Source organism: Tachypleus tridentatus, chromosome 7 (genome assembly GCF_004210375.1).
Source record: "Tachypleus tridentatus isolate NWPU-2018 chromosome 7, ASM421037v1, whole genome shotgun sequence".
Taxonomy (NCBI): Eukaryota; Metazoa; Arthropoda; class Merostomata; order Xiphosura; family Limulidae; genus Tachypleus; species Tachypleus tridentatus.
The window spans coordinates 57,156,378-57,182,922 of record NC_134831.1 but is presented as its reverse complement, the minus strand read 5'-3'; the positions used below and the strand labels follow the sequence as shown (position 1 = coordinate 57,182,922).

Sequence of the window (26,545 nt, the reverse complement as noted above, 5' to 3'; positions counted from 1 at the left end):
ATTTATTACCTCACGAGAAGTAGTTTTGTTAAAAAGGAGCAGGAGCTAAGTCCGATGACATACTAGACCAGTCCAGTTTCTCTATTCTTTCAACGTGAAAAAGTTGTTGCGTGATTCTGGCAATATATATGAAGATGGGCATTATCCTGTTGGCATACGAAGCCATTTCCGACAGTAATAGAAAAAAAATGGAATAACGGGTAGCAAAATATCATCCATATAATATTTTGTTCTTATGGATCCGCCGTATAGAGATCTGTACGCCCCTGCATGCAGATGCCATCCTAAATCATGACTGAGCTCCCATCCCCCAAAGACACCTTGATGGAGAATATTACAGGCTCAATAAATCATCATGATAGAGAATATTACAGTTTGAATAAGCCATCATAATGGACAATATTACAGGTCGAGTAAGTCATCATGATGGACATTATTACAGGTCGAATAAATCATCATGATGGACAATATTACAGGTTGAATAAGTCATCATGTTGGACAATATTACAAGTCGAATATCGCTCTCCTTCACGTCTTCAGACTGTCACAACATGACAATCAGTTGAATATACACAGAACCTACTCATACCTGTGAACAATACAGGAGTCTGTTACTTAATGGTCCAACTGGGGTCCATTACTGAATGGTCCTAGATATATGTTCGTGGAAAATCACCACCTGGGTTGTTCGGTGCCTTGGGTTTATTACAGTGTTCTAACTGGTACCATAGACCTGATCCCAGCCTCACGAAGCCTGTATCTGATCAATAACTACAAAACACGCACTCCAGTGTCATATTTTGTTCCTAAGATCCTTACCATTGCTGGCATGATTTCTAAAAGGTAAATTCTGCAGATATCGGTTTCTACTGCATCTTCACGAATTCTCTGACCCTGGTTTGGTCCACTGGTGAATTTTCCTGTGGTCTGGCATCTACACTACAAACTACTGGCTACAGATTATGAAAGCTCATGAGTTTTGCCACCCAGGTGTATCCTCTTATAGCAGTGTGATGGTTCTGCAAACTTCAGTTTTAGTGAGCTAGTTTCTAACAACTTACATACTATTTGCAAAAGTCTATACCAGCAAAACAATCTACAAACCTAACATTACCTCAAGAGTAAACGTCTTTAGTAATCAATCAAAACGAAACTTTTGCTTTACAGAATTTGTGTCATTTCTCATAAAGACCTAACACACACAAGCGTGCTTATGAAAAATAATACCAAGTAAAATGTAATACAAGGCTTAATCTCCAAAAGTCTTATCTAACCGTAAATAAAAAAACGATAAGTATATAAAGATCAATATTTTTTTACGTTGTAAGAAAAACCAAATAAAACTAAATAATGAGAGCACAGATACTTTTAAGTGTGTGAGTAATGTATTTTGAATTTAAATCTTGAAACGTTACAAAATTGATAGAAAGATGATTCAGGGTGTTGTTACTTCATGAAACTAAATTACTTGTTAACACAAAAATAAATAAGTGATATACTGTCACAAATGATTTTTAACAGTTTAAATAGTACACTGTCACAAGTTATTTCTTAACAGTTTAGGTAATATTCCGTCACAAATTATTTCTTAATAGCTTAGTTATTAAACTATCACAAATTAATTGTAAGCAGTTTAATTATTATACTATCACCAACTATATGTTAACAGTTTAGCTATTATACTTTCACAAATTAATTATTAATAGTTTAATTATTATACTATCACCAATTATACGTTAAAGGTTTAGATATTATTATTTCATAATATTTTTATTAATAGTTTAGACATTATACTTTCACAATTTCTTTTTTAATAGTTTAGATATACTGTCACACATATTGTGAACTTTGTGCACCCACGTGCTTGACTTTTAATTTTAGACAAATACCACAAATAGACTATTTCTGTTATTACAATTGTAATTATTTTTTAGTTCTGATCTCTATGTAAGATGCTAATTTTTGATAAGAAGTTATTAATAATTAAGTAAAGCTGAACATATCTCTGACAGTGAATGAAACTAGGCTGTAACTGACTGCACTTATAACACAATTATTTCAAAATACTCGATTAACAACATGAACCTCAACAAACTTTCTAATCTCCTAGATTTATCAATCAGTTTCCACAACTGTTACACAATATAATCATGACACATTTTTGTTGTCACTTAAAAATTCAAATTTTAGATTATTCCGATCTATATACATCTATTCCATTTTGGGAGTTTTAGCTCATTATTGTTTCCTGGGTTTGAATTTCAGAGAATCTCCCTCTAGCTTTCAGAGGTTTGTCGTTGGTTCTTATTGTCGATTCATGTGATTTAGTTATTACTACAGGTATTAGAAGATAGAAAACAATATTTTTCTCACAATAATATTTCATTCATTGGTTCAGATGAGTAAAATTTGAACGATTATATATTGAAATAGATCTCTGTTCTTTACTATTTTTTAATATGAATTTTAATGAGAACTGATGGGCTGAGCGCAACCCAATGGTTAATGTACGAGACTGTAAAGTTGAAGTTCCATGGTTCTTGTCGAGTTATTGTATAAAGACAAATGTGCTTTCCATTTAGGATAGGGGGTGTACAATAAGTGTTTCGTCAAACCCCTCTATTCGATCTGACAAGAGTAACCCAATACTTGGTGATTAATAGTGTCGACTGTCTGTCTTTTCTCTAGTCCATCACTTAGAAATTAGGAACTGCTAGTGAAGATAACCCTCAAGCAACATTGCGTGAAATCCAAGAGAACAAAATTTCCAAAAGTGAGTAGACTCATATTTCTCTTCGGGTTAAACTGCCATACTGTGTCTCTGAGCTGAAACCCAAACCTATTAGCATTGACAATCAGCTCACTCTACCATTGTCAGACTATAGCTTCCAGAAGATACAGAAGATTATGTACAACGATCTAACAATTCTTCTGATTTTAGGTAGCGAGCTAAATCTTTGGTTTTCTATTTCATTAATATCTTACAGTTATCAAACATTAATATCTTACAGTTATCAAACACTAACAGTCATTAATCTAGAGCCTGCGTCTTACTCTTGCCTTAAACTACCATGAGCAGTTTTCTTTCGCAATCTAACTGTCACACTACCTTAAACATGGAAAACTGTTCATTTTGAAGTGTCCATTTTAACTCCATGCCAATATCAATGTTCATGTTGTTTCTTTTGAGTCGTTTGTTTTTAACAACACAGACCTCAAGTTTTGTCTCAATCTTTCACAAAACCTGCAATTTAATAAAGTATGATGCACTCACCAATGTTTTATCGACAACAAAATGTCCAGGTGTTGGAATATTATAGGTGTGACAAAGTTATTCTGATTAGAGTAACCTCGATGGTGCTACTCGCAGTTATACCTCGAAAGTCATTATATTTTCATGCTTTTTAACAAAATCTCGTACTTTTAACGAATTCCATTGAGATAAATGTGTCTGTATTTGTTATATTGCAAAAGCTACTGTTCACTACAGTATTTATCTTAAGTATCCGGAGGTGGTGTTTAAATGAGAATAAACACTTCTGAAAAATTATTCTGTTATTTTCTAAATTACCACTATAACATTTACAGAAACCATAAGAATATCTATTGCAGATTCTCCTTCTCAGAGCAAATGGCTCTATTTAGAGTTTCTTTCAAAATTTTCAGTTGGGGTTACAGGTTAGCGTTTTCTTAACCACTATCGTAAATAAATATATTACCTTAATTAATTATTATAATTAATTTAGCTCTCCCTTCGTGGGAAAACAGTTAATCTGAAGGCTTGCAACACGAAAAACAGGCTTTCCATACCAGTGCTGGGCACAACACAAAAATTTAGCCAATTGTATAGTTTTATGCTTAATTAGAAACAAACAAACATAGTTGACCACAAAAATCAGAGCTTTCACACGGCTGACTTCAGTAAGTCTATTAGTTTTAGGTATCCTTTTTTTGGGTATACTATATACATAGTTTATCTACTTTGCTAGTCGTGATAATCTGTTCTTCCCAATCGAAAAGTCTACTAAAAGTAACTATTTGGTTTAGTCGTTATGGTCACGTTATGCATTTTCCTGCCACCTTTTTTCGTCACTTCTTTAAGTTTTGTGTTACGTTCTTTTATTGTTCAGTTGCAAGTTTCTGCTTGTCTTGTTGTTTTTGACACCAATACCTAACTTTACTTTCTGTTGTATACAACTTCTTAAATATATCAATTTAAAAATCTCAGCAGTACTTCTGACATCTAATATTATGTTTCAATCTATTTTTGATTCTTTGTAAATTGATTTTGGAGAACTTGTTAAGTGCAAAGTCGCATTATGCACATAGTAGAGATTGAACCTTAATTTTTAGTTTTGTAACCCTCAAGCCTTCTGCTGAACCATTAACAGGAAAGTAGGGACTAGCTGAGAAACTACTATCGTTTTGTTATATTTATTAGACAAATACAAACACTAAACCTCATGTATTTTAAAACAATATTTACAGTAATTTCCAAAGCCAGCACACCTAATTAAACATCTTCGCAGGTTAAACAAACAAGCTATGCTATTGGTCTACTTAGATAAATAAAGTTAAATCATTCTAGAGTACCGTGCTTAGTAAATAGCAACTTAACAAATCTATCTCACTAAATTAATTAAACTGGATTCGATAAACTTGCTTATATAGTGGTGACATTTTACGAAACATTTCTCGGAAGATGTCGATTATGCGTTACTCCTTCTTCATGATGAGAAATCCCCTTGAAGTAAAAATGTATCTCATAACGGCTGGTATGGGTATTAATACTTTTACTAATAAAGTAGAGAACAATGTTTCGACCTTCCTTGGTTATCAGGTTAACAAAGATGACCTAGGAAGGTCAAAACGTTGTTCTATGCTTTATTAGTAAAAGTGTTAATACCCACATCAGCCGTTCTGAGATACTTTTGTATGCGTTACTCCTTTATAAATTATAATGCTAAAAGTTCTAAAATATGCCTGACAATGACATGACAACAGGATAATGACAGCTTTCATTGTTAAAGCATGTTAGTTACATAGTTTTTAAACGACTATGATTAGAGCAAGAGAAAAATGGAACATTAAGAGTTTTAACTCGGAAGACTAAACAATCGGAACTTCCTGTGGAAGAGAAAAAAGGAAATGACGTAATAAAAATTTGCATACGTTTGGCTGGTGTACCAAACTTATAAAGTAAAGAAAATAAAAATAAAACACAAACTAATACACGCTTACACATAACTTTAAAAATTGTCACAGCAAAATTATTTGAAAGAAACAAAAGTAGTGGTAAAATATGTATCATAATATAAACATTATGCAAAATGTATGATATTATCGTACAGTGATCATGTGTAGATACAGGTATGTAAGATTTCATTCAGGATGTTATGCCGAAACGAAAACCTGACATTTTTAAACAGACAATCATTAAACTACCCCTATTTTAATAAAAAAAATTCAAAGAATGACAGTTTTAAGCAAAAAATCATTAACTTAAGCAAATCTTAATAAAAGTTTCCCAAGCTTCACAGTTGTAAACAGACAATCAATAAATTAAGCTAATTTTAATAAAAGTTTTTCAAAGCCTGACAGTTTTAAACAGACAATCATTAACTTAAGCAGATCTTAATAAAAAAGGTTTTCTAAGCCTGATCGTATTAAACGATTAATAATTAACTTAGGCAGATTTTAATAAGTGTTTTCAAAGCCTGGCTGTTTTAAGCAGATAATAATTAACTTAAATTAAACTTAGAGGGTCTAAAAGTAGTTTTAATATTGATACCGTACGAGGTTTTCACATATCACACTATTGAATGATAAACGTTGGGTAGGATCTATAATATTTATATAGAAATATAACCGTGTTAGTAACCTCCGAAAGAAGTTTGAGTGTTGACATAACAGTAGATATATTTTGTGGCCTCTTACAGACTATTGTAAATGATAAAATCATGTTTTTAGTGTGAATATATACATCCTAGAGTAAAAGACTTCAGACTACATTAATGTCGTTGTTACTGTTCCACTTTCACGTGATAAAGTGCAAACAGTGTGAAGTTTGTTTAGCGTCTAGACAGTACTACACATATCTTTTAGGTTTGTTATGTATGTACTATACCCTTAAATTTACCTAACTTCTTCGAAGTTATATTTCATGAACTGATGGGAACATTTTGCTTTACTGAATGTATTAAGTGATTTATTTGTAGAAGAAGAATATACAAATAAATTTAAAAAATGATTTAACTACTTTTTGTAGTTCTAAATGATATGAGTGCAAATTACTGGTGGATAAAAACGAAATTGGCTCATGTACCTCATATTTAAACGCATATGGTTTTTAAATAACTCACTTGTATATATTTTGTTGTTATGGTTTTCCTCAGGCTCATACAGTTAAAATAAAGTGATATAATACATATATGAAATAATAATTGATTTTATAACAATAACAGATTCAGAGATTGGTAGTATATATTTTGTTGTTATGGTTTTCCTCAGGCTCATAGTGTTAAAATAGATTGATATAATATATATATGTGTGTGTGTGAAATATTAACTGATTTTATAACAATAACAGATTCAGAGAGTATTTGTTTTCCTTCCATGAATAGTTCTATCTACCAATCTCTTATATCCAGTACATTTGCTTATAGCTTAATTATTTTAAACAAATCATCTCAAAGAAGCTAGTTTTATTATCTTACACAAACTACAGAAAACAATTAAGAAATTCTCAAAATTTATAATATTAAACTACGGTAACTCAAAATTACGGTTATAATTTAATGAATAACACTCAATTTATTAGTGAAATGATGCTCATTCGTGTGATATAAAATGAAAGTTGCTGGTCATTCGGCAAATCCTTTATCATAGAGTCAATAGACTCAGTTTATAGGGATGGCTCAGGTACTCAGTTGGTGTAACAATGCACACTAAAAAATCAGTAATGACAGAGAAAGTAAGAAACTCATCAAATTATTCATTTTTCTTCTCGTTACTGTTTTTCTTGGCAGTGCACGATGTCATTGCTTAGTCGTAATAACTAATAGTAATAAAAATAAATCATTATTATAGTGTGACAAAAATACAAACAAGTACATAAGGATGTTAGAGCTATGCATAGACCATCACTTCATCACTTTCCACATTCAAATTTAATGTTATACTGAAAAATACATTCTTCACTTTAATATTACTACAGCTTGAAGTTATATATTCCTGACTGTTGGTGTGCAGTTTGTTTATAATAATATGATGGCAATGTCAAGTTAGGTATCACTGTTGTGTAACTGAAAAAACTAAGTTGAGTCAATACATGTCTTGATTATTACAGACCCTTTCTACTAGGTCGGTCGAACTGACTGACCTCGAAACCATTTTCTATTCGTGCATTTTGCATTATAATATTAAATTTTAACACTGAAGTCGTATAGGGATGATCTGTATGTAGCTATACCGCCCCATTATTCTTGTTTACATTCTTTTTGGCATTGTTATACTTCCATCATTTTACAATGTTAAAATGTTTTTGTTACTTGAATATATATTGTGGTACACCACAGTTATAAAGCACCAACTTCAAAACTGTTTTAAACGTTCGTAGCCGTAACAGTACGTACTAACAATGTGCTAAGAGAAGCAGGCTTTACAGACTCAGTTTTGTCATATACACAAGAAAAAAATAACTTGCGTACAGTTGTACCAAGAAAACATCCAGTGGAATAACAATGTATGTTCAGGTGTTCAGGTACTATTTCTACAGATAAATCGCATTGAATCTTTTAACCTAAAACGTTTGGAGCCAGATCTAACTTCACTTTTATAAAGGAAAATGGTGAAATTAGGAAGTGGGCAGAAGGAATAAGCATTGATGGACTTACTGAACTCTACATCCGAATGAACTGTATTATTAATAACGTATAATATTAAGACCATACCAGATGATCAGTTAGAGTACTATATGCTGGCACAAATGCATAAATTCCAGCCAAGTAAACGAGAAGGTCTGCAATCACCAAGGAATCAAAATATTCCTTGAAAAGAGGATTTGCCAAAATGCAATAGCCTGCATACTTATTAGACTGTTAGCCCGGTAAGACAGTAGTAAGTCTTCTGATTTACAGTGCTAGAATCAGAGGCTCGATTCACCTCGATGGACATAGCAGATAGCCCGATGTGACTTTGCTAAGAGGAGACGCACATACATACGTACACTTACTGGACTGCAATTTGGTTGAACACGTATATGTGGAATGTCCTTGGAAGACGCACCGCATACTGTCAAGTGACATACTGAGACAATTATTTCATAGAAGTGGTCAAGAATTCCTCAAGATGTTGCCAAAACCGATCTTAAGCTTGCAATATTAGTGTAAGAATTTTCTTACTTGGTTGTTTTTTAATTTCGTGCAAAGCTACACGAGTGTTTGTTTGTTTGTTTTAAATTTCGCGCAAAGCTACTCAAGGGCTATCTGCGCTAGCCGTCCCTAATTACGCAGTGTAAAACAAGAGGTAAGGCAGCTAGTCACCACCATTCATCGCCAACTCTTGGGCTACTCTTTTATCAACAAATAGTGGGATTGACCGTCACATTATAACACCCCAACGGCTTAAAGGGCGAGCATGTTTGGTGTGACAGGGATTCAAACCTGTGACCCTCAGATTACGAGTCTATTGCCTTAACCACCTGGCCAAGCCAGGCCTAATTTTCTTAGCAACCACACTACATATTAAAATGAAATGTCACTATAAAGATTCAGCGAGTTCGGTAAGTAACATTCGTTTGCATTTCACGTAACATCGGATATTATCAAATTCTTCATTTGCAGAAAAACGAACTGATAGAATGTCTGGAATTATTTTATTACGCCAGTTTAGCCTTGTAATACTTACAGTGTAACATATTCCAAAAATATTTTGTTTTTGGCAGTGTAAAAGCAAAAGAAGCAAATTATTTTATTAGTAGGTTCCCGTTGAAATGTTTTTTGTATGGAAAATATTTCTAAACATTGCAATGTGTAAATTAAAGTTATACAAGTATTTTTTTATTTTAAAATGGACATATTTTAATTCCTTATCCTTAGGGACAGACGAAAGTAGAGACGGAAAAAGCCCAAGACGGATCGTATTGCATTCGTCTAAGTGGTATGTTAATAAAAAAAAGTTTCACATTTCTCTTTCAACTACTTCCGCTGTGTATTACCATGTAACTCTGTTGTAAGACAGTTTACAGCATAGATGCAAATGTGATATCCACACCTATATTCAAGTATGAAAAGGTACAATGTGTTTACTATACTTTAAGAATTATGGATAGAATTTTCAGAAATTTCACTCTTTCATTTTTCTTTGAAATAAATATATAGTTTTCTGAGTCAATGACAACAAATCCACCTTTTTGTATATATATATATACATGTATAAATACATCAGGCCATCCAATAAGTAATGTCCGAAAATTTAATACAGAAAGTCCATCATAATATCTCTCTTTGTAGAAGGCTTTAATGACTAAAATATGTAGTAGGACGTGTATAAAATTGTTCTGACAAATAAACAAAACTAACGTAACTCCACTTTTTCAGATCATTAATCAAATAAACTCTTATGATGATGAATGTGTCTGAGAAGCACATTAGCCATATAATGCTTTATGAATTTAAAAATGGCAACAGTGCAGCAGAAACTATAGGAAACATTTAAGGTGTTTATGGTGCGGAGTCTCTCAATGAAAGAAAATGTCGAAGGGGTTTCAGAAGTTCAGATCAGGTGACTATAGCTTAAATGATGCGCCACATTCAAGTCGTCCTGTTGAGTTCAATGATGACTTGCTGCTGGTTGTGCTTGATGAAGATTGTGCTGTAACAGTTGAAGGACTAGCACAGAAGCTTAATCCAACTCATTTAACAGTTCACTCTTATCTGTAACAGCTTGGAAAGGTGTCAAAACTTGGAACATGGGTTTTCCATGATTTGACAGAAGCTAACCTTAGAGTAAGAGTGGACATTTGCACTTCACTGCACTCTCGTGAACGTAGATAACCTTTTTTGGACATGTTAGTGACCTGAGATGAAAAATGGATATATTATAAAAATGGTAAGCACCGCAGACAATGGCTCAGTGCAGGTAAACTGGCTAAAGCACAGCCCAAAAAGGACCTTCACCCTAGGAAAGTCTTGTTAAGTGTTTGATGGGATATTATCGGTCTGATCCACTTTGAGTTGCTGCCACTCAATATAACGATTACATCAGGCTTTTATTGTCAACAGTTAGAGCGCTTGAATGTTGCACTGAAAGAAAAGAGGCCTGCTTTGATTAATCGTAAAGGTGTTGCATTACAACAGAACACTGCACGGCCTCATTCAGGAAGGATTACATCTGCATAGATTGAAGAGCTAGACTAGGAAAAACTTCCACATCCTCTTTATTTTCCAGATCTTGCTCCATGAGATTATCATCTATTCCGAAGTTTGCAGAAATATCTTGATGTAAAAGAGCTTGGAACACATGAAGATGTTCAAACTATCCTCTCTACATTCTTTTCCCCAAACCCCAAAAAATTTTTATGGAAGTGGCATTCAGAAACTTGTGAATCGTTGGCAGGAAGTAACTAATAATGGAACATACATTATTGATTAAATAACATTAAAATCGTTTGAAATCCTTTCTGTTTTTCTGAATCTAAAATCCGCCATTACTTAAGGGATGACCTGATATATATGTTAAAGATTTATTTTATTTTCACTAGAAGTGAAAATGAAAAGAGAATTTGTGACGTAAAGCCTAGTGCATTTTTTGATTGACCGTATTCTTTGCTGCGAACAGAAGTTTCCCCGACAAATTTAGGTGTATTTATGTTGCTATATGGTGAAGTTGAAAGAATTGAAATCTTTATAGATAAAATACTTTTTATTGAAACGTTTTACATGAACTTTTTGCACATGACTATAAAATTATATTTAAATTGACGTGTATTGTTTTATAGTTTGTGACTGTTTTACTATAACATTTATATATGTGACTATAAAATATTGCTACGAAACTCTGAAGAAACCCGCGAAACACTTGCGATCCAGTTAGTATTAGTTAAGCCTTTATTAATATTCTAACTTGTGCACGATTCTGCTTTAGCTTTGTTAGGCCTACAGTTAACCGTACTTAATACTTTCATTAAATTAACTTATAATGCTATTCTGTTAGCAAAAGTTAGATCCCTTTAAAAACATTAATAATCTACTAATATGTTGTTGTACAAAATGTTTACTAAAGTATATTTAAATCTACGTTTTGTTTACACCCATTGAAATGAAGTGCAGCTCATAATTATTTTCACAGTAAGTGCGCGAACATTTTCAAGACTGATAACCAAGTGCTATTATAATAGATGGATTACGTTGTTTTAAATTTATGCTCTTGTCAGTTTCAAATTTAATCTTACGTTTAATGGTTGATTGTAATATAATTGATCTTATAAATAAAAACAACATAATTACCACTAGCTTAATTAACCTTTAGTATTTAAGTGATAAAACATAAGAATATTTAAAAATAAATAATACAAGCTTTCTGGTAAAAAAATTGAAATGTGAACTTAAAATTAAAAGAATTACATAGAACGAAAGGAGAAATGCAATAACACATTTATCATTTCATTTACAAATTGTACATTAAAATGGTCGAAACTGTTCAAGCATAGACTCTTTATACAATTACAATACTGAAAAAAAATCTATAATTGTCAGTATTCTCTTCTTTTAACCAAAGAAAGTGGTGTTAGAATATTATTTCAAAATTAAATAAGTAGCTATTTTAAAAAAGACAATTTTATAATTCAAACTTTTAATTCTTTTTTTTTTAAATTTTGAAAGCAGCTGACTTTCATAAAAATCAAGACTTGACTAACTGAGTGTAAAATAATGTGTTTTGTTATATTCATTAGAATTGCTAACATAGATAGTCCCCAAAGAAAAACTTAAAGAAAATAGTGACATATTTTGCACTAAGGGACTTTTAGGTAGAAACTGTTTACAAGAAATCCAGAAATAAGTAATATTTCTAGATATTGACTATTTGGTATGTGTTTAAAAAGTTATTACGTTAACGTTACTTCACTGTAAGCATTACGTTTCATAACTCTCTAGACCTAAGGCGAGGATAATTTACCCCTGTCTACGTGCTGTTTTCGGAATATTATAAAGAACAGAAAAATTCCTATATTCCTTAGCATGTCTGTTAGATCATAGGTGATATCTTATGAAAGGAGTTACCACGATATAATTAAAAGAACTCAATTTTCTTTTGCCTTGAACTATCTTTAGCTATCAAACTATTTTCTCAAGGGTATGAATTTTCTAAGAAAATCCCAAAAGCATTTCTGAAGGGTCTTTGTGCTGAATATATAGAAAAGGTTTACCACGATTATTTTTATTTAGTTTGCCAATCTTACACCAAACAACGTGTGTCTAACGTTTGACATTGCTATGGTTAATGAATTATCTTAAACTATAGTGGCCAAACTATTTATAGCTTTAATAAGTAGGTGCTGATAAGAGTTAGTTGGCTTAGATCAATTTTACGGTTATTTTTTTAAAGTAAGTTTAAGTTGAGAATTTAGTCAAAGATAGCAATTATACTTAGCAAGTGTATGAAATACACTAAAAAACAACAAAACACTGGTTTTAGTGTATTTATGATGTGTTATGCACAAAATGTACGTTACTGTGTTTTTTATACGTGTGTATGTGTACACTTGAATTCACTGTGATTCACTTTAATTTTTTGTATTTAATGATTGTAGCATAGCGGGTTTTTTAAAGCATATGTACGTATGTATATAGAAGGGATAGTTGTGGGTACATCAGGAAAAACAGATATGTAGAAGGGAGATTATATCTAAAAAGTGTGAGAACCACCGGTTTTGAGTAACCTCTAAGCTTAGTATTTCTAGTAACAGGGTATTTGAAATTTAATATATATAAATACGTTATGTAAATATGAAAACAAAGGTTTAGTGTTGTTTAAGTCATAATAATATTTTAACCTTTGATATTCTGCATATCTTATTTATTTGTTATTCAGCATCCATAGCTAAGCCTACTAGTACAACAGACACAATAAAGAAACCTCCAAAACTTTCAGATGAAGATACTAATCTTTTAGCATGTAAGTTTTTTCTTTTTTATCCTGGTGTGTGACCTTTTTTATTAATATTAGTGAACTCGAGAGTACTATTGTATATATGCGCATTTCATGTTTTTCTATTTTATAAGTTTTCTACTAGAGAATTGAAGATGTACAACTTTATTTTGTAATATTATCATTCAATGTGTTAAAAGTTTAGTCTTCACATTGCACTTTGTATCGGTTTTGACTGAATACCTAAAATGTTCTGGGACGATAAAATTGCACTTGGCCTGCGATGAATTGTAGATAATGTTTTAGGAAATTAACTGTATTAAACTGTAAGCGGTAACAATATATTTATTAAATTTACGAAAAAAATAACGAATTTTGAAACTAGTCTAGAATGTATGTTGCTGTCTTAGTTTATGAAGATTAAACTGAAATTTTGAATCTAGTTGTACATAGTTTTTGAATTAGACTAGTTTTATTTTATACACTAAGCTATGTTAAGATTTTGTATATATATTGTACATGTTACGTAGTGTTTGTTGTTGTTTTTTTAAATTTTAGTAGGATTCTCTGTGCTAGCCGTCCTTAATTTAGTGGTGTAAGACTAGAGGAAAGGCAGCTAGTCATCATCACCCACCGCCAGCTCTTGGGCTATTCTTTTACTAACAAATAGTGGGATTACCTGCCCTTTATAACACACCCACGGCAGAAAGGGCGAAAATGTTAGGTGTAACAGGGATTCAAACTTGCCTATTATGAGTCAGGCGCCCTAACCACCTGGCTATGCTGATTCTGATTACGTATTGAAGAGGAGCGAAACAAAACTTAATGGAAATTGTATTAAATTCAAATATTAAAACCTGTTTTAATTACTGTAAGAAATGAAACTTTCGAACTGGGGAATGTACAACTAATGAGCTGCTACAACTCATTGTCGACTGCTTAACGTTTGTCATTTGTACATATTTCATTATGTTCAACAATACTGTTATTTACTTCTCTATATGTGTCGGGTTCGAATCCCCGTCACATCAAACAAACTTGCCCTCCCAGCCGTGGGGGCGTTATAATGTAACGGTCAATCCCACTTTTCGTTGGTAAAAGAGTAGCCCAAGAGTTGGCGGTGGGTGGTGATGACTAGCTGCCTTCCCTCTAGTCTTACACTCCTAAATTAGGGACGGCTAGCGCAGATAGCCCTCGTGTAGCTTTGCGCAAAATTTAAAACAAACAAAACCAAACTTCTTCATACTGAAATAGCCCATTCGAAAGCAGGTATATAAAATTTTAGACATATTATTCTTAGGGTCCTGCATATGTTATTTATAACAGTGTGTACGATAATTTATGTTTATTAAGTTTCTGTGTCTTCCATATAAATATATATTTTTACTGAAACCCTATATTATAGTCCTAACTCGAAAAACAAACAAAAACAGGCTTCATAGAACTAATATGTTCATTTATTGTATATTTCTTTGAAGTCAAACTTTTTATGTACAATATTTAACTTGAACTGTTTTGCTGTAAAGAGTTAGTGTAATTTTTTGCACATCTTCCTAAATATTTGTAAATTCTGTATAACACACGTCTAGGACTGTTAGTGTCGCTGAAACACCCTTACGCATTCTGATATTTAACTTCTTGTAAGCATAGATACCCGATGCTAAAAAGATGTACACCACTGATAACTCCATGTCCTACCGACTTCTCGTGAAATACGCGAAGGCGAAACAAAATGTGATATGTAAAAACAAACATGATTCGCTGAGAACATGATAGGTCAGGAATACGTCAAACTCGTCCTCATGTTAAAACAGAAAACATATCGAATGGAAAAATAGCTACAGTTAGAGAAAGAAAATTACAGTACATGTGTAGAGAAAAAGACTGAAGCCTCACACACACATGAGTCTATGAATATATTCTGGTGAAATAATACATAAACATGTAAGTGGGAGTCTCCAAGCGCTGGGTTATGTGGATATATCTTAATATAAGTCTCTTTATGAAGTTGAATTGGTTTACACGTTTTCGAAGAAATACTTAAACTCCTGAACTGATTTTATGAAGCGCGAGTGCATTTAGTGTTAATTTCAGATTAGGCGGTTAAAATAGAAGTATTAACACCAAGCGTCTGCAAGGTGCATGGTTTTTTAAACTTCGATTTGAATTGGCGTAAGCGAATGAGAATTACTCCTCAAAGTTAGCTTTCAATTAAAACTGGATACATTATACAAAATGATAAACTGGAACAAGTGGAGTAAAGTGTTTTTCTGAAAAACACAGTTGCATGGTGTGGGCCAGCCTCGAATTTGCAATTATCCGATTACGAGTCCAAATTGCATAGCCGCGCTGCTCCTGGCTTAAAGTGTTTGTTATAGATATCTTAGAGTACCTTATGGCATTTCATCAACTAAAGTTCATGTAGGAAAATGAAAAACTAATAAATGAAATTCGTTCTAAGGAGTTATAAACAGATTATTGACTGGTCACGTAGAAGGTAGCGCTGTCTTGAAATATTTCGTGATAGATCCAGTTTTGTGGGAGTTCTTTGTTGGTTACAAGATGATCACATAAATTCTAGTTGGAAACACGGTTTTACTCTTCTTATTTTGAAGTATCAAGTTCATCCTCAGAATCAAGAAGAAGTAACTAAAGTTCTGAAAATGAACGCTTATCGTGAATTAAAATTGGCAAATCCTGAAAAAAATGATTCATTGTTACAAATGTTAAAAAGAATGACATTTTGTACTGAACAAGAACTAGTAACGTGTGTAACGGATTGCTTCTTGAATGACAAACCCTGGAAAAAACAAACAAACTTGGTGAACGTTGGTGAGATTAGATAGCCATAAAAAGACTAATATAAGAAATAGTTTATTAAAGATTATCAAATGATTGTTAAAAGATATTCCTTGAAGAAATTTTAAACAAAAACTAGGAAAAAGTAAGTTAATAGAAAAAAATGTAGAAAGTTAAAGAGAATGAAAGATAATGGTTGAACAAAAAAAGCGGGAAAGATAGAATGGAACGAGAAAATCTGAAACGACGAATTAACAGATTGGACACGTAAAATGTTCTAAAAGATTATAGAAAATTAATAGACCTTAACAGTTTTTTCGTTTTATTACAAAAAAATCGATCATTTATGTATGTAATCGTCTTCGCCAACAATGAAAAATCAGGCTAACCGCAGTGAATCAAGAGACAGGTGTGATAAAAATCAACTGTCGTACCAAGAGCTTCTGTTTGTATACACGCATAATACGCTCGCTACTTGTATATATCCCTTTTTTTGTTTGTTCATAAGCTTCATAAACACAAAACTTATGGATGAAATAAATTATTCTCTTTTTAAATGACCATTACTTTGTTTCGTCCCAATACTTGTTACGTTTACAGAATTCTCCCACGCAATTTATCTTTCCAGCAATTTATCACACTGACGAAAGCTGTTTGTCAAAAGACTACATGGTATATCAATTTAAACATCAGAAAATATCCGTCATCAACAGATACAGGAATTACAAATTTTACAGCAGTCCCTCCTGTTGTTGTATATTTAAACAATGTCCTAGTATAACTGGTATTTATGCTTGTGAAGAGTGTAAAAAACAGCAACGAAAACTTGCCATACATGCGACAGGAAAATATGTTGGCACCCTTACCACTACATAAAAGTCATGTTGAACATCACGCTCTAGAAATATCGACTTTTTCTAATTATGAAAGTTGTTTTGGTAAGAAACAGAATCGTAATGTTTCGATAAATCATTTACATACTGCACTACACATAGTGTTTATCAGCTTTCTAGCATATTAGATAATTAACATGAAAGTAACTTTGTGTATAAAAATATTACCATTTAATTATTTGTCTGTATTCCATTTTTAATGATTTAGACAAACATGGTGGCATATTTGCCTACTTTATAAACTTCAATAAAAAATCACATATTTATGTTTGTTAACTGCAAACAGTTTCAACTGCCCAAATATAACAGAGCTTCTCGTGTTATATTCACTTGTCATGACATCAAAGATGTTCATATTTAAACTCATAAACTTCAAAAAAGATTTATAGTAAACGAGGCCACGTATTTGAATTAATACACAACAAAACAGTACACAAATATTAAATTATGCCCGGCATGGCCAAGGTGGTTAGGGCGCTCGTAATCTGAGGGTTGTGGGTTCATATCCCCGTCACACCAAATATGCTCGCCCTTTAAGCCGTAGGGGCGTTATGATGTGACGGTCAGCCCCCTATTCGTTGGTAAAAGAATAGCTTAAGAGTTGGCGGTGGGTGGTAATGACTAGCTGCCCTTTCTCTAGTTTTACACTGCTAAATTAGGGATGGCTAGCACGAACAGCTTTCGTGTAGCTTTTCGCGATATTCAAAAACAAAAACAAACAAAACAAGAGTATTACATTATTTCACCAGTCATCTCATCTTGAAAAGAAGAAGAACATATTTTCAATTGTAGTCTGTAAATTCTCAAACATGCTACAAAGCGTTCAGATAACAAAGGCCGTTTAGTAAGAACTAGATGGCGCAGTTTAGACTTCATTACGCTTATACAGATATTGAGTCTTTCATTGAAATATTATCTGATTTCAACAAATCAATAACATCTTTTGATCTCCGTCATCTGAACTTTAGCCAAATTGTACGTTTTATTGTGTTATAAGCTTATAATAATAATTATAGAAAGCGAGCAAAAATGTACATTTATCGATGACATCATTCTTAGTCGTTAATTACACCTGAAACAACTTTCAAGGAATAGAAAGTAATAAGAGATATCTAATGATACGGATAGCATTTTTATTACTAAAACTTAGAGTAAACTAAATAGATTTTTCAAGTGAAAGTTTGACACCATTTTGTCACTCACTTTGCTGAGAATCTCATTTCCATCTTTCCATCCCCATTTTTTTCCACCGCCCTCAGTTTGTTAATAGTTCATTTTTTATTATTAAGAATTGATACACACTTTTTTATTTTTGTAGATCCACGGAGATACGTATATGATGGTTAAAGCCATTTTGCATTCAAATGTATTAATCCGTCATTTTATATATTAAAGCTTTTGCTTCTGAATATAACTGTCAAGGTATATTTATTTTTTGTTTAGATATTTTTATTTCCGATTCTTGATTTATACGTTATTTAATCCAAATCATTTCATAGCCTTGAGAAAAAAAAAGTTTTCTGAGCGAAAGCCAAACCAATTATTTTCGTAGTTTTGCTCAGCAATCCTGACTTCAGTGTTCACTTCCATAACTCAGATAATTCCATCCGGATACAATCGCGTTACTTTGGTATACAGGTTTCTGGTTTCTTAAGGAAGAAGAAGTGAAGTTTTATTTACTACGACGTTTGGTATTTGGTCTAACAGTCGCTTTGCGCTCAAATAAAAATCAATAAAATTGAGAATTGATTTATAGAAATATATATTGTTAAATACTTATAAAAATTCCAAAAATTGTTTTAATAATTAATTCGAGACATTTTCTAGCATGTGTTTGATATTTCGATATGACAAATAGTTTTATTTTCCTTTTTCTAAGATTTGCTCAAAATTGGAAGTGTTATTGATTTATGTGGTTCGATTGGGTTCTTAATTTTACAGAAGTAATATAATGTTTTTTAATCCTACCTCTTCAATATTTTTCATTCTACACTTTTTCAATAACATAATCCTTCCCTGATTTCTAATTTGTTGCTCCCTAAAGACCAGCATACACCAGAAAACATTTTTTCCAGACATAATGTTTCCTGGTGTATTGGGTCAATTACTTTCTTTCCAGAAGCAAACTAAAACAGTAGATGATAAAAAACGATGTGTAGTACAGATAATTGCTAATAATAAAGGAAATATTCAAGATGATTAATAATGGAAGGAATAATAAACGATGTTTATAACAGTTTATTCAATAATTTCTTTTTCTCACCAAAACGTGAATTTTAATAAAGAGAAGTAGACGTAGAGACTTTTTCTGATCTTTGATTCGCTAATATTGAAACATATTAGTTTCAACTAACTTATCACTTATCAAAGGCGTTGAAAGAGCGAAATTAACAAATAAAGTCCTGATATTGTGGTATTGTTTAACCGAGGATATCAGAACTAATACAACAGAGATTATAAGCTTGCACAAACACTATAGGTTTGAAAACTTTAATGACTGTAACTACTTTTTGAGAGAAAAGATGACATTTCGGATTTTATTCTGGTACCCTATTTTACATTTAAAGAAGGCCTCAATATAGTTTGTTTGTTTGTTTTGAATTGCACACAAAGCTACACGAGAGGAACTATCTGCACTAGCCGTCACTAATTTAGCAGTGTAAGACAAGGGGGAAGGCAACTAGTCATCACCACCCACCGCTCTCGAGCTATTATTTTCCAACGAATAGTGGAATTGACCGTTACATTATAACGCCCCCACAGCTGAAAGTGCGAGCATGTTCGGTGTTACAGGAATTTGAACCCGCGACCTTATATTAAGAGTCGAGCGCCCTAGCTACCTGAATATGCTGGGACACTTCACCATAGAGCAGAAGTGTCATCTACTTTCTTTTAGCAGGCAGTTGTTGACCATCCAACTTTTTAAACTTTTGTTCAACTAGTTCAATAAAACAACTTCCACAAACACTTTCATGACACCCTGCATGGTCAGGTGGTTAAGGCATTCGACTCGTAATCTGAAGGTCACGGGTTCGAATCCCAGTCACATGAAAATGCTCGCCCTTTCAACCATGGGAGCATTATAATGTGACGGTCAATCCCACTATTCGTTGTTAAAAGAGTAGTCTAAGAGTTGGCAGTGGGTGGTGATGACTAGCTGCCTTCCTTCTAGTTTTAGAGTGCTAAATTAGGGATGGCTAGCGCAGATAGCTCTCGTATAGCTTTGCGCAAAATTCAAAACAAACCAAACACTTCCATGAAATGTAATTTTCTCTCATCGCTGATATGAAGCTTATTCGCTTATTTGCATTCAGAATGCAGACCCGTAAAATTTTATTTCAGTAAGTTGTTATAAAAGTACAGAGCTATGATATACTTAATATCACAAAGCAACCATTAATCATCTATACACATCTACAGCTTCCATGAAATACACAGTAACCTTTTCAATCACACTGAAAGAATAATCATACGAATACATCTTTCACTGCATATATAACATCTTGAATTGGATATTTCATGCAATGCTCGATAGATTATTTGCCTTTAGTTCAAGTCCTGTAAACGACCATTGTTACATATTATAATTTATCAAGGATGAATCTCCAATTTATTACGTTATATATGTTAACCTATTATTATTTCAAATAACCGTAAATTTGAATTTCAACTAGTAGTCAATATTAATCAAATTTATGGTATTTGCCAACAAGATTGATACACACAATTTCCTTTTTAAAGAAACATATTTTAATATACAAACAAAAAATAATACAATTTATAATAACGGTTATTACTAATACAGTCCAGGTCTATTACGAGAAAAGTAATTCTGAGTTGATATTGTCACACGTCGCTTAAGCTAGCTAGCTTTACTGGCCTCACACTGCTGACTTTTACCAATGATGGCATCTAATGACCTCTAAGAAATTCTAACGTCTGAAGTAATTCACTGATGTTGAACGATTTGTAATGTTCGAAATCCATAAACGTGCCTGGTCAAATTATGTAGTTTTTCTATTAGTAGGCGTTAATCACAATTAGAGCTTGCGAGGCCTATAGCACACTGATTATAGCTGACCAATAATAATAATACTCTTTGTCTCTCGACGCGTCGGATTTTATATAAGAATCACGCAGAACATTCACTAAATTTCGCTTGGCAATAATACCGCAAATCACTAGTATTACATACACACCTAATACATTGTTGATATTTACGTTCAAAAACCTACAAATTTCGAGAACAGATGGAACTTGCGCAATACATAGTCAAAAATATACGTCATAAACAAAAAAGGAAATTATACAGAAACAAGCCAAAAAACTAAAATAATGCACAACAATACATTTGTTACACCATAGGAAATCTTAACTCATCTTATTCAGGAAATTTCAAAATTAGTCATTGTTTACAGTATTGTGTTGTTCACGGCTTTTAAAAAAATGCATTGCTTCTCAACAACCACGTATAAATCGTGGTTTAGAACTTGTAGAGACTGAAAGCTTTTACTTAAAGCATGTAGATTTAAAAGAATTTTTTTAAAGATTAGTCCACATAGAATAGTACTTAAAAGTGAAGTAACGTATTCACGTAACGTTATCAACTTTCCATCAGTTAACAAATATGTCATGCTCGAGATACGACACTTAACGACTTCTTCGCTAAAGATCTAATTAGCTAGGCAGTCACATATTACTTTTGATGCCTTTGCGATCAAACGCGTTACTTTCTGGGTTTAAGATACCCAGTCCTTTTCATAATGTGGATTCAAGTTCTATGCGAAATAAAAATCGTTTGACAATAACTTAAATCGTGGGTCCTTTAAATGTTTTACACCAGCTATCACACATTTATTTTGCACAAAAATTAAAAATTAAGTCAAACAACAAGAAAAAATTAAGTGTGTAATAACATTATAAAAAAGTGGTTGTTTCTAATTTCATTGCTCAACTTATCTCTTCAGTTATTTATTGGTATGCCTTTCAAGTATTTTGTTAAAAATTATATTGGATCAAAAACATATTTACATTCAGAAAGTCATCTTTTCCTATCAGCTAAAGAACATCCAGCCTTAGATAACACATTCGACATTAAAAAGTAAAAAAATGGCACGCTAGTAGATTTATTGTAATGCCTACCATTTTTGCAAATAGCTTCATTAGACAAGAATAGTTACCTACACATTGAGTGTTCATTGAGGCTTCACTATACAAATTAACCACGCATATCCTCGAATTAATTTTTCCTGATTGCAACATAATAAATTACAAAACTGGAAGAACATTCCTTTCATTAAGAAAGATGTTGTAACACGAATTGTGAATGAATGGTAGTTTGCAGTTTATGGGCGAATAACAATTTAATTCACTGATTACAAGTTACTTTGGATAATTTTTATTGAAGTGAAACACTCCGTAACATTGATCTAAAATAAACTGTGCTTATTCAATTCCTCATATTTGTCAGGCATTTGAGCTTTACAAATTGCACTTTGACTGTAAGATTTATTAATGTATTATGTACAGCGGGTTCAGTATGCTATATTAAACTGATTTTGAACGTGCAAATTAGCAATTCGCTAACAAACGCAACAGATATGAAATCACAGTGGAAAGGAATTTATGTATGAGAACTTGGTAATAACATTCCATGGAATGGAGACGTTCGGAGACTCATTAATTATTAATCAATGATATATTTGCTATTCCTTTGGTGATACAGTCAGGTAAATTATTTTATCCATATCTCTCCCTGTATCTACTGAGCTAGTTAGTTAGTACCTTATAATCTTAGGGCTACGCAATAAATTATCAGTGAGAACAAAGTGTGCTTTCATATGATTTTCATAAAATGTTTTGTAAAATGCAAACGTTTGTCTCTTGAATAACACACATCTTTACTTAAATAAGCCAATAAAACAATATTATTTATTTATGAATACGAGCCTCACATGGCCCATTGTTTCGAATCTCTGTCACCTTTTAGACGTGGGAGTGCTGTAATGTGATGATCAATCCCATTATTCTTGGTAAAAGTGTAACCCAAGAGTTGACGGTGGGTGATGTTGACTGGCTGCCTTCCTTCTAGTCTATCACTGCTAAATTATAGACGGATGGCGCAGATCGCCTTCGGGTAGCTTTACGCGAAATTCAATACAAACCACACGAAAAATAGCATCTCATTGCATAGTGGACATTAAAGTTGTTGGTGTTTAAAATACTAAATTTGAAGATAAGATTAAAGTGTATCTTATATTTGTTTTTTGGCTTAAAACTTATTTCCTCACTGGTACAGCGGTACGTCTACGGATTTACAACGCTAAAATTAGGGGATCGATTCCCCTCGGTGGACTCAGTAGATAGCTCAATGTGGCTTTGCTATAAGACAAACACCTTAAAGATTAGTTTTAAACCATACTTTGCTTATTCTGTTTAGAATTTCAAACGCACTGATGAGTCTTCACCTTTGCCATCGAAACTCGGTAACTAGTTGTTAACCACAAAGGTACACAAAATGATCTCTGTGCTGTGCTCACTGTGAATATTGAAACCAATTTTTTAACAAGTTTGAGACATCTGAACCACTGGAAACAGCACGGTATTTGTAGAAACGTCTTTTATTATGAACATTTCAGAATTGTTTCAAATTCCATCATCATCGTTACAATCTTAAACATTAGCTTAGAATATTTTAGCTACCAAAACAACATAAACGCTCGACACAGCATGGCCAGGTGGGTTAAGGCGTGTGACTCGTAATCTGAGGATCGCGGGTTCGCATCCCCGTCGCACCAAACATGTTCGCCTTGTCAGCCGTGGAGGTGTTATAATGTTACAGTCAATTCCACTATTCATTGGTAAAAGAGTAGCCCAAGAGTTGGCGGTGGGTGGTGGTAACTAGCTGCTTTCCCTCTAGTCTTACACTACTAAATTAGGGACGGCTAGCGCAGATAGCCCTCGAGTAGCTTTGCGCGAAATTCAAAAACAAACAAAATTTCAAAAACAAACTTAAACGTTAACGGTACAAAGTTATCAAAAATAATGCTTCTCATTTTGAGCTTTAATGATTAAATAACTTCGAAAATACAACCATGCAATTTTAAAATATTGTAGCCCAATTAAAACAGTTTTTGAGTCAGTGTTGTTGTTTTTCACTCCAGTGAGTAGTATAGCCACGAAAAATGGTAAACGTGCAAGAAAAGATCCGATGCACCGTTTGACTTGCAGATACCAAGTTAGTGATTGTGATGCAGCGTAATAAGAAGCTCGTAACTAGCGCGTTTCGGCATTCGCACGGTGGCAGCACAATCGTCAGGGTCCTTCACCTTGTTTGTTGTTGCCTTCTCTGGACGCGGACGATTACCGGGTAAATACACAACGTTTTGTCCTTATACATCATATGTAACTTATATAGGAACAAGAAATAACTAATAGATAAATACACTGTGTGTATTGTATACGTGTATTACGAAAAATTTTCTTTTTTTCAAGTGAATTATGAACTTTTAAATGGGAAATTTTGTTTGTTTGTTTTTTGAAATTCGCGCAAAGCTACTCAAGAGCTATCTGCGTTAGCCGTCCATAATTTAGCAGTGTAAGACAGTTAGTCAACACCACCCACCGCCAACTCTTGGACTACTCTTTTACCAACTAATAGTGGGATTGATCGTTACATTATAACGCACCCACGGCTGAGCATGTTTGGTTGGACCAGGATTCGAACTCCCGAACCCTCGGATTGCGAGTCGAACGCCTTAACACGCTTGGCCATGCCGGGCCTGAAAAAACTGTTGAAGAGGCGTCATAAAATTTACTACAACAATGCCAGGAGTGGGGTTCGAACCCACGCCTTCTTACGAAGACTAGATCTTAAGTCTAGCGCCTTAACCACTCGGCCATCCTGGCGATAAATGGATACTACTATAGGCCTTGTTATTGATTTCAATATCATCTAGGTCTAAACTAGCAAGTTTCGAGTATGTGTTTGACGAAACAAAACAATGTCAGTTTTATGGTGATAGTGAGCTTGTGACGTTCCTTAATTTTTTTTAGTATTTTAATTACTTGACTGATTAATTCATTGTAGCATGCCCGGGACAAATTATGCTTAGTTACTTATAAGTTACAAAGATGTTTCATACTGAGCAGAAATTGTATGTCACGAGAAAGATGTCATAGTGTGCACAGCTTAAAAGTTATTATACCTCGCACTCCATGCATTTCTGGATTGAATGTGAACATTCTGGTGAACTCTGGCTTGACAACACTGTTGCAGTCCGATTCAGGTGTTTTGTTTGGCGGGCTGTCTTCTCCTTTGCTTCCGATGTCTGAGAAGTCGTCCACGGAAATACACTTGGAACTGCGTTTGGTTGAAAACGTTTTGCTTGAGGTTCATAACCTGAAAGAAAATTATCACTGAAATCCATTTGTACATGTTATGATGTGTAACTTATCAGACTTTTAAATATTGAAAACATTGGGTTCACATGAAACCATAAAGACTCTAGAAGAAAAAAATACAAAACTGATTAGTGATGGTGACTGGTGGTGTGTGTCTGTGTAGGTATGTGTTATTGTGTGTGTCCTCGACCCTTGTGGTGATAGTGGTTAAGGTAGTAGGGGAGACTAGTGGGTGTTTTTTTTTCTTAATACTGGAATGATAATTACCAAAAGATGTTTCACTGTAGTAATCTGTCGGTATGAAGTGATCATGACACACGACACAGCTTGGCCCAGGCTCCCATACGCGAAACTTGGCCTTAGGATCGGCTCTTCTGATGGCCAGAATCCAGCGTTTTCGAACACTCTCTCTTTCTTTACTCGTATTAGAGAGAACTCTGTGCCCACCACAGTTTTTGCACAAAGGAACACAACATTCTATTTGCAGCATAGTGTTGTTTTCTGTTAAACTGACACTGTCAAACACCGAAAACAAACGGACAAATATGGCGCTTGAACCCTCTCGATTGTGCTGCCGTCCCGCGATAATGTCAGAATTACGATATTACTAGTTGACCATTAGAGATGCTTGTACAAGAAAAAAGTATGGGTGTGTGTTAAGGATATCATGCATCGCACACCTATAGCAAACATCACAGAACTAAAGACCAGGATAACGGACGCCATGCTGCAGCGAACATGGACTGAATTCTTAAACCCCTCGATAACCACAAATAGTGCATACGTAGAAGTACTGACATGTCAATAAAAACTACTTGGGTTTGACTACAAGATGTTGAAACTTGCATTGTTATATTTTCTTAGTTAATTAATTATTAAATTTTGAAATAGAAAAGATAATTTTCCACAACCCTGTGTAATGGAGACCTCCAGCAGCACAGTGGTATATCTGCAGACTCATACTGCTAGAAACCATGTTTCGATACCTGTGGTGGGCAGAGCACAGGTAGCCCTTTGTGCAGTTTTGTCCTTACTAATAAATAATAACAACAACAGTGTACAATGGAATGTACGATGAAACATGCGGCAGACATATTTTTAATAATATTTGTGGGTTTTTAAGTTTTATTTGACCATATTTAGGCGTGTCAATAATATTATCACATTATGCCTAACTTATTTTTTGATATCATACGGTGAACTAACAATTTAATAATTATATTGCAAGTTTTTTCACCAAAGGTAAATTTGAAAATATAAACTCGGACGCAGTAGTAGTGTAGTTAAGATAAAACGTTTTA

General features: G+C 33.3%; 1 protein-coding gene and 1 non-coding gene across 2 annotated transcripts in view; one reads left to right on the top strand and one right to left on the bottom strand.

The window, feature by feature from the left end:
* The window catches only part of LOC143255731 (high affinity 3',5'-cyclic-AMP phosphodiesterase 7A-like), a 114,759-nt gene that overhangs the window by 50,204 nt on the left and 38,010 nt on the right, over nucleotides 1–26,545 (top strand). The window contains exons 2-3 of the mRNA XM_076511866.1: nucleotides 9,099–9,159; nucleotides 13,093–13,176. Coding sequence (XP_076367981.1) covers nucleotides 9,099–9,159; nucleotides 13,093–13,176 — 145 coding nt within the window. The remainder of the gene's footprint in view (nucleotides 1–9,098; nucleotides 9,160–13,092; nucleotides 13,177–26,545) is intronic.
* TRNAL-UAA (transfer RNA leucine (anticodon UAA)) lies at nucleotides 24,667–24,749 on the bottom strand. Its single transcript has one exon. It is a non-coding gene; the product is annotated as a tRNA-Leu (tRNA).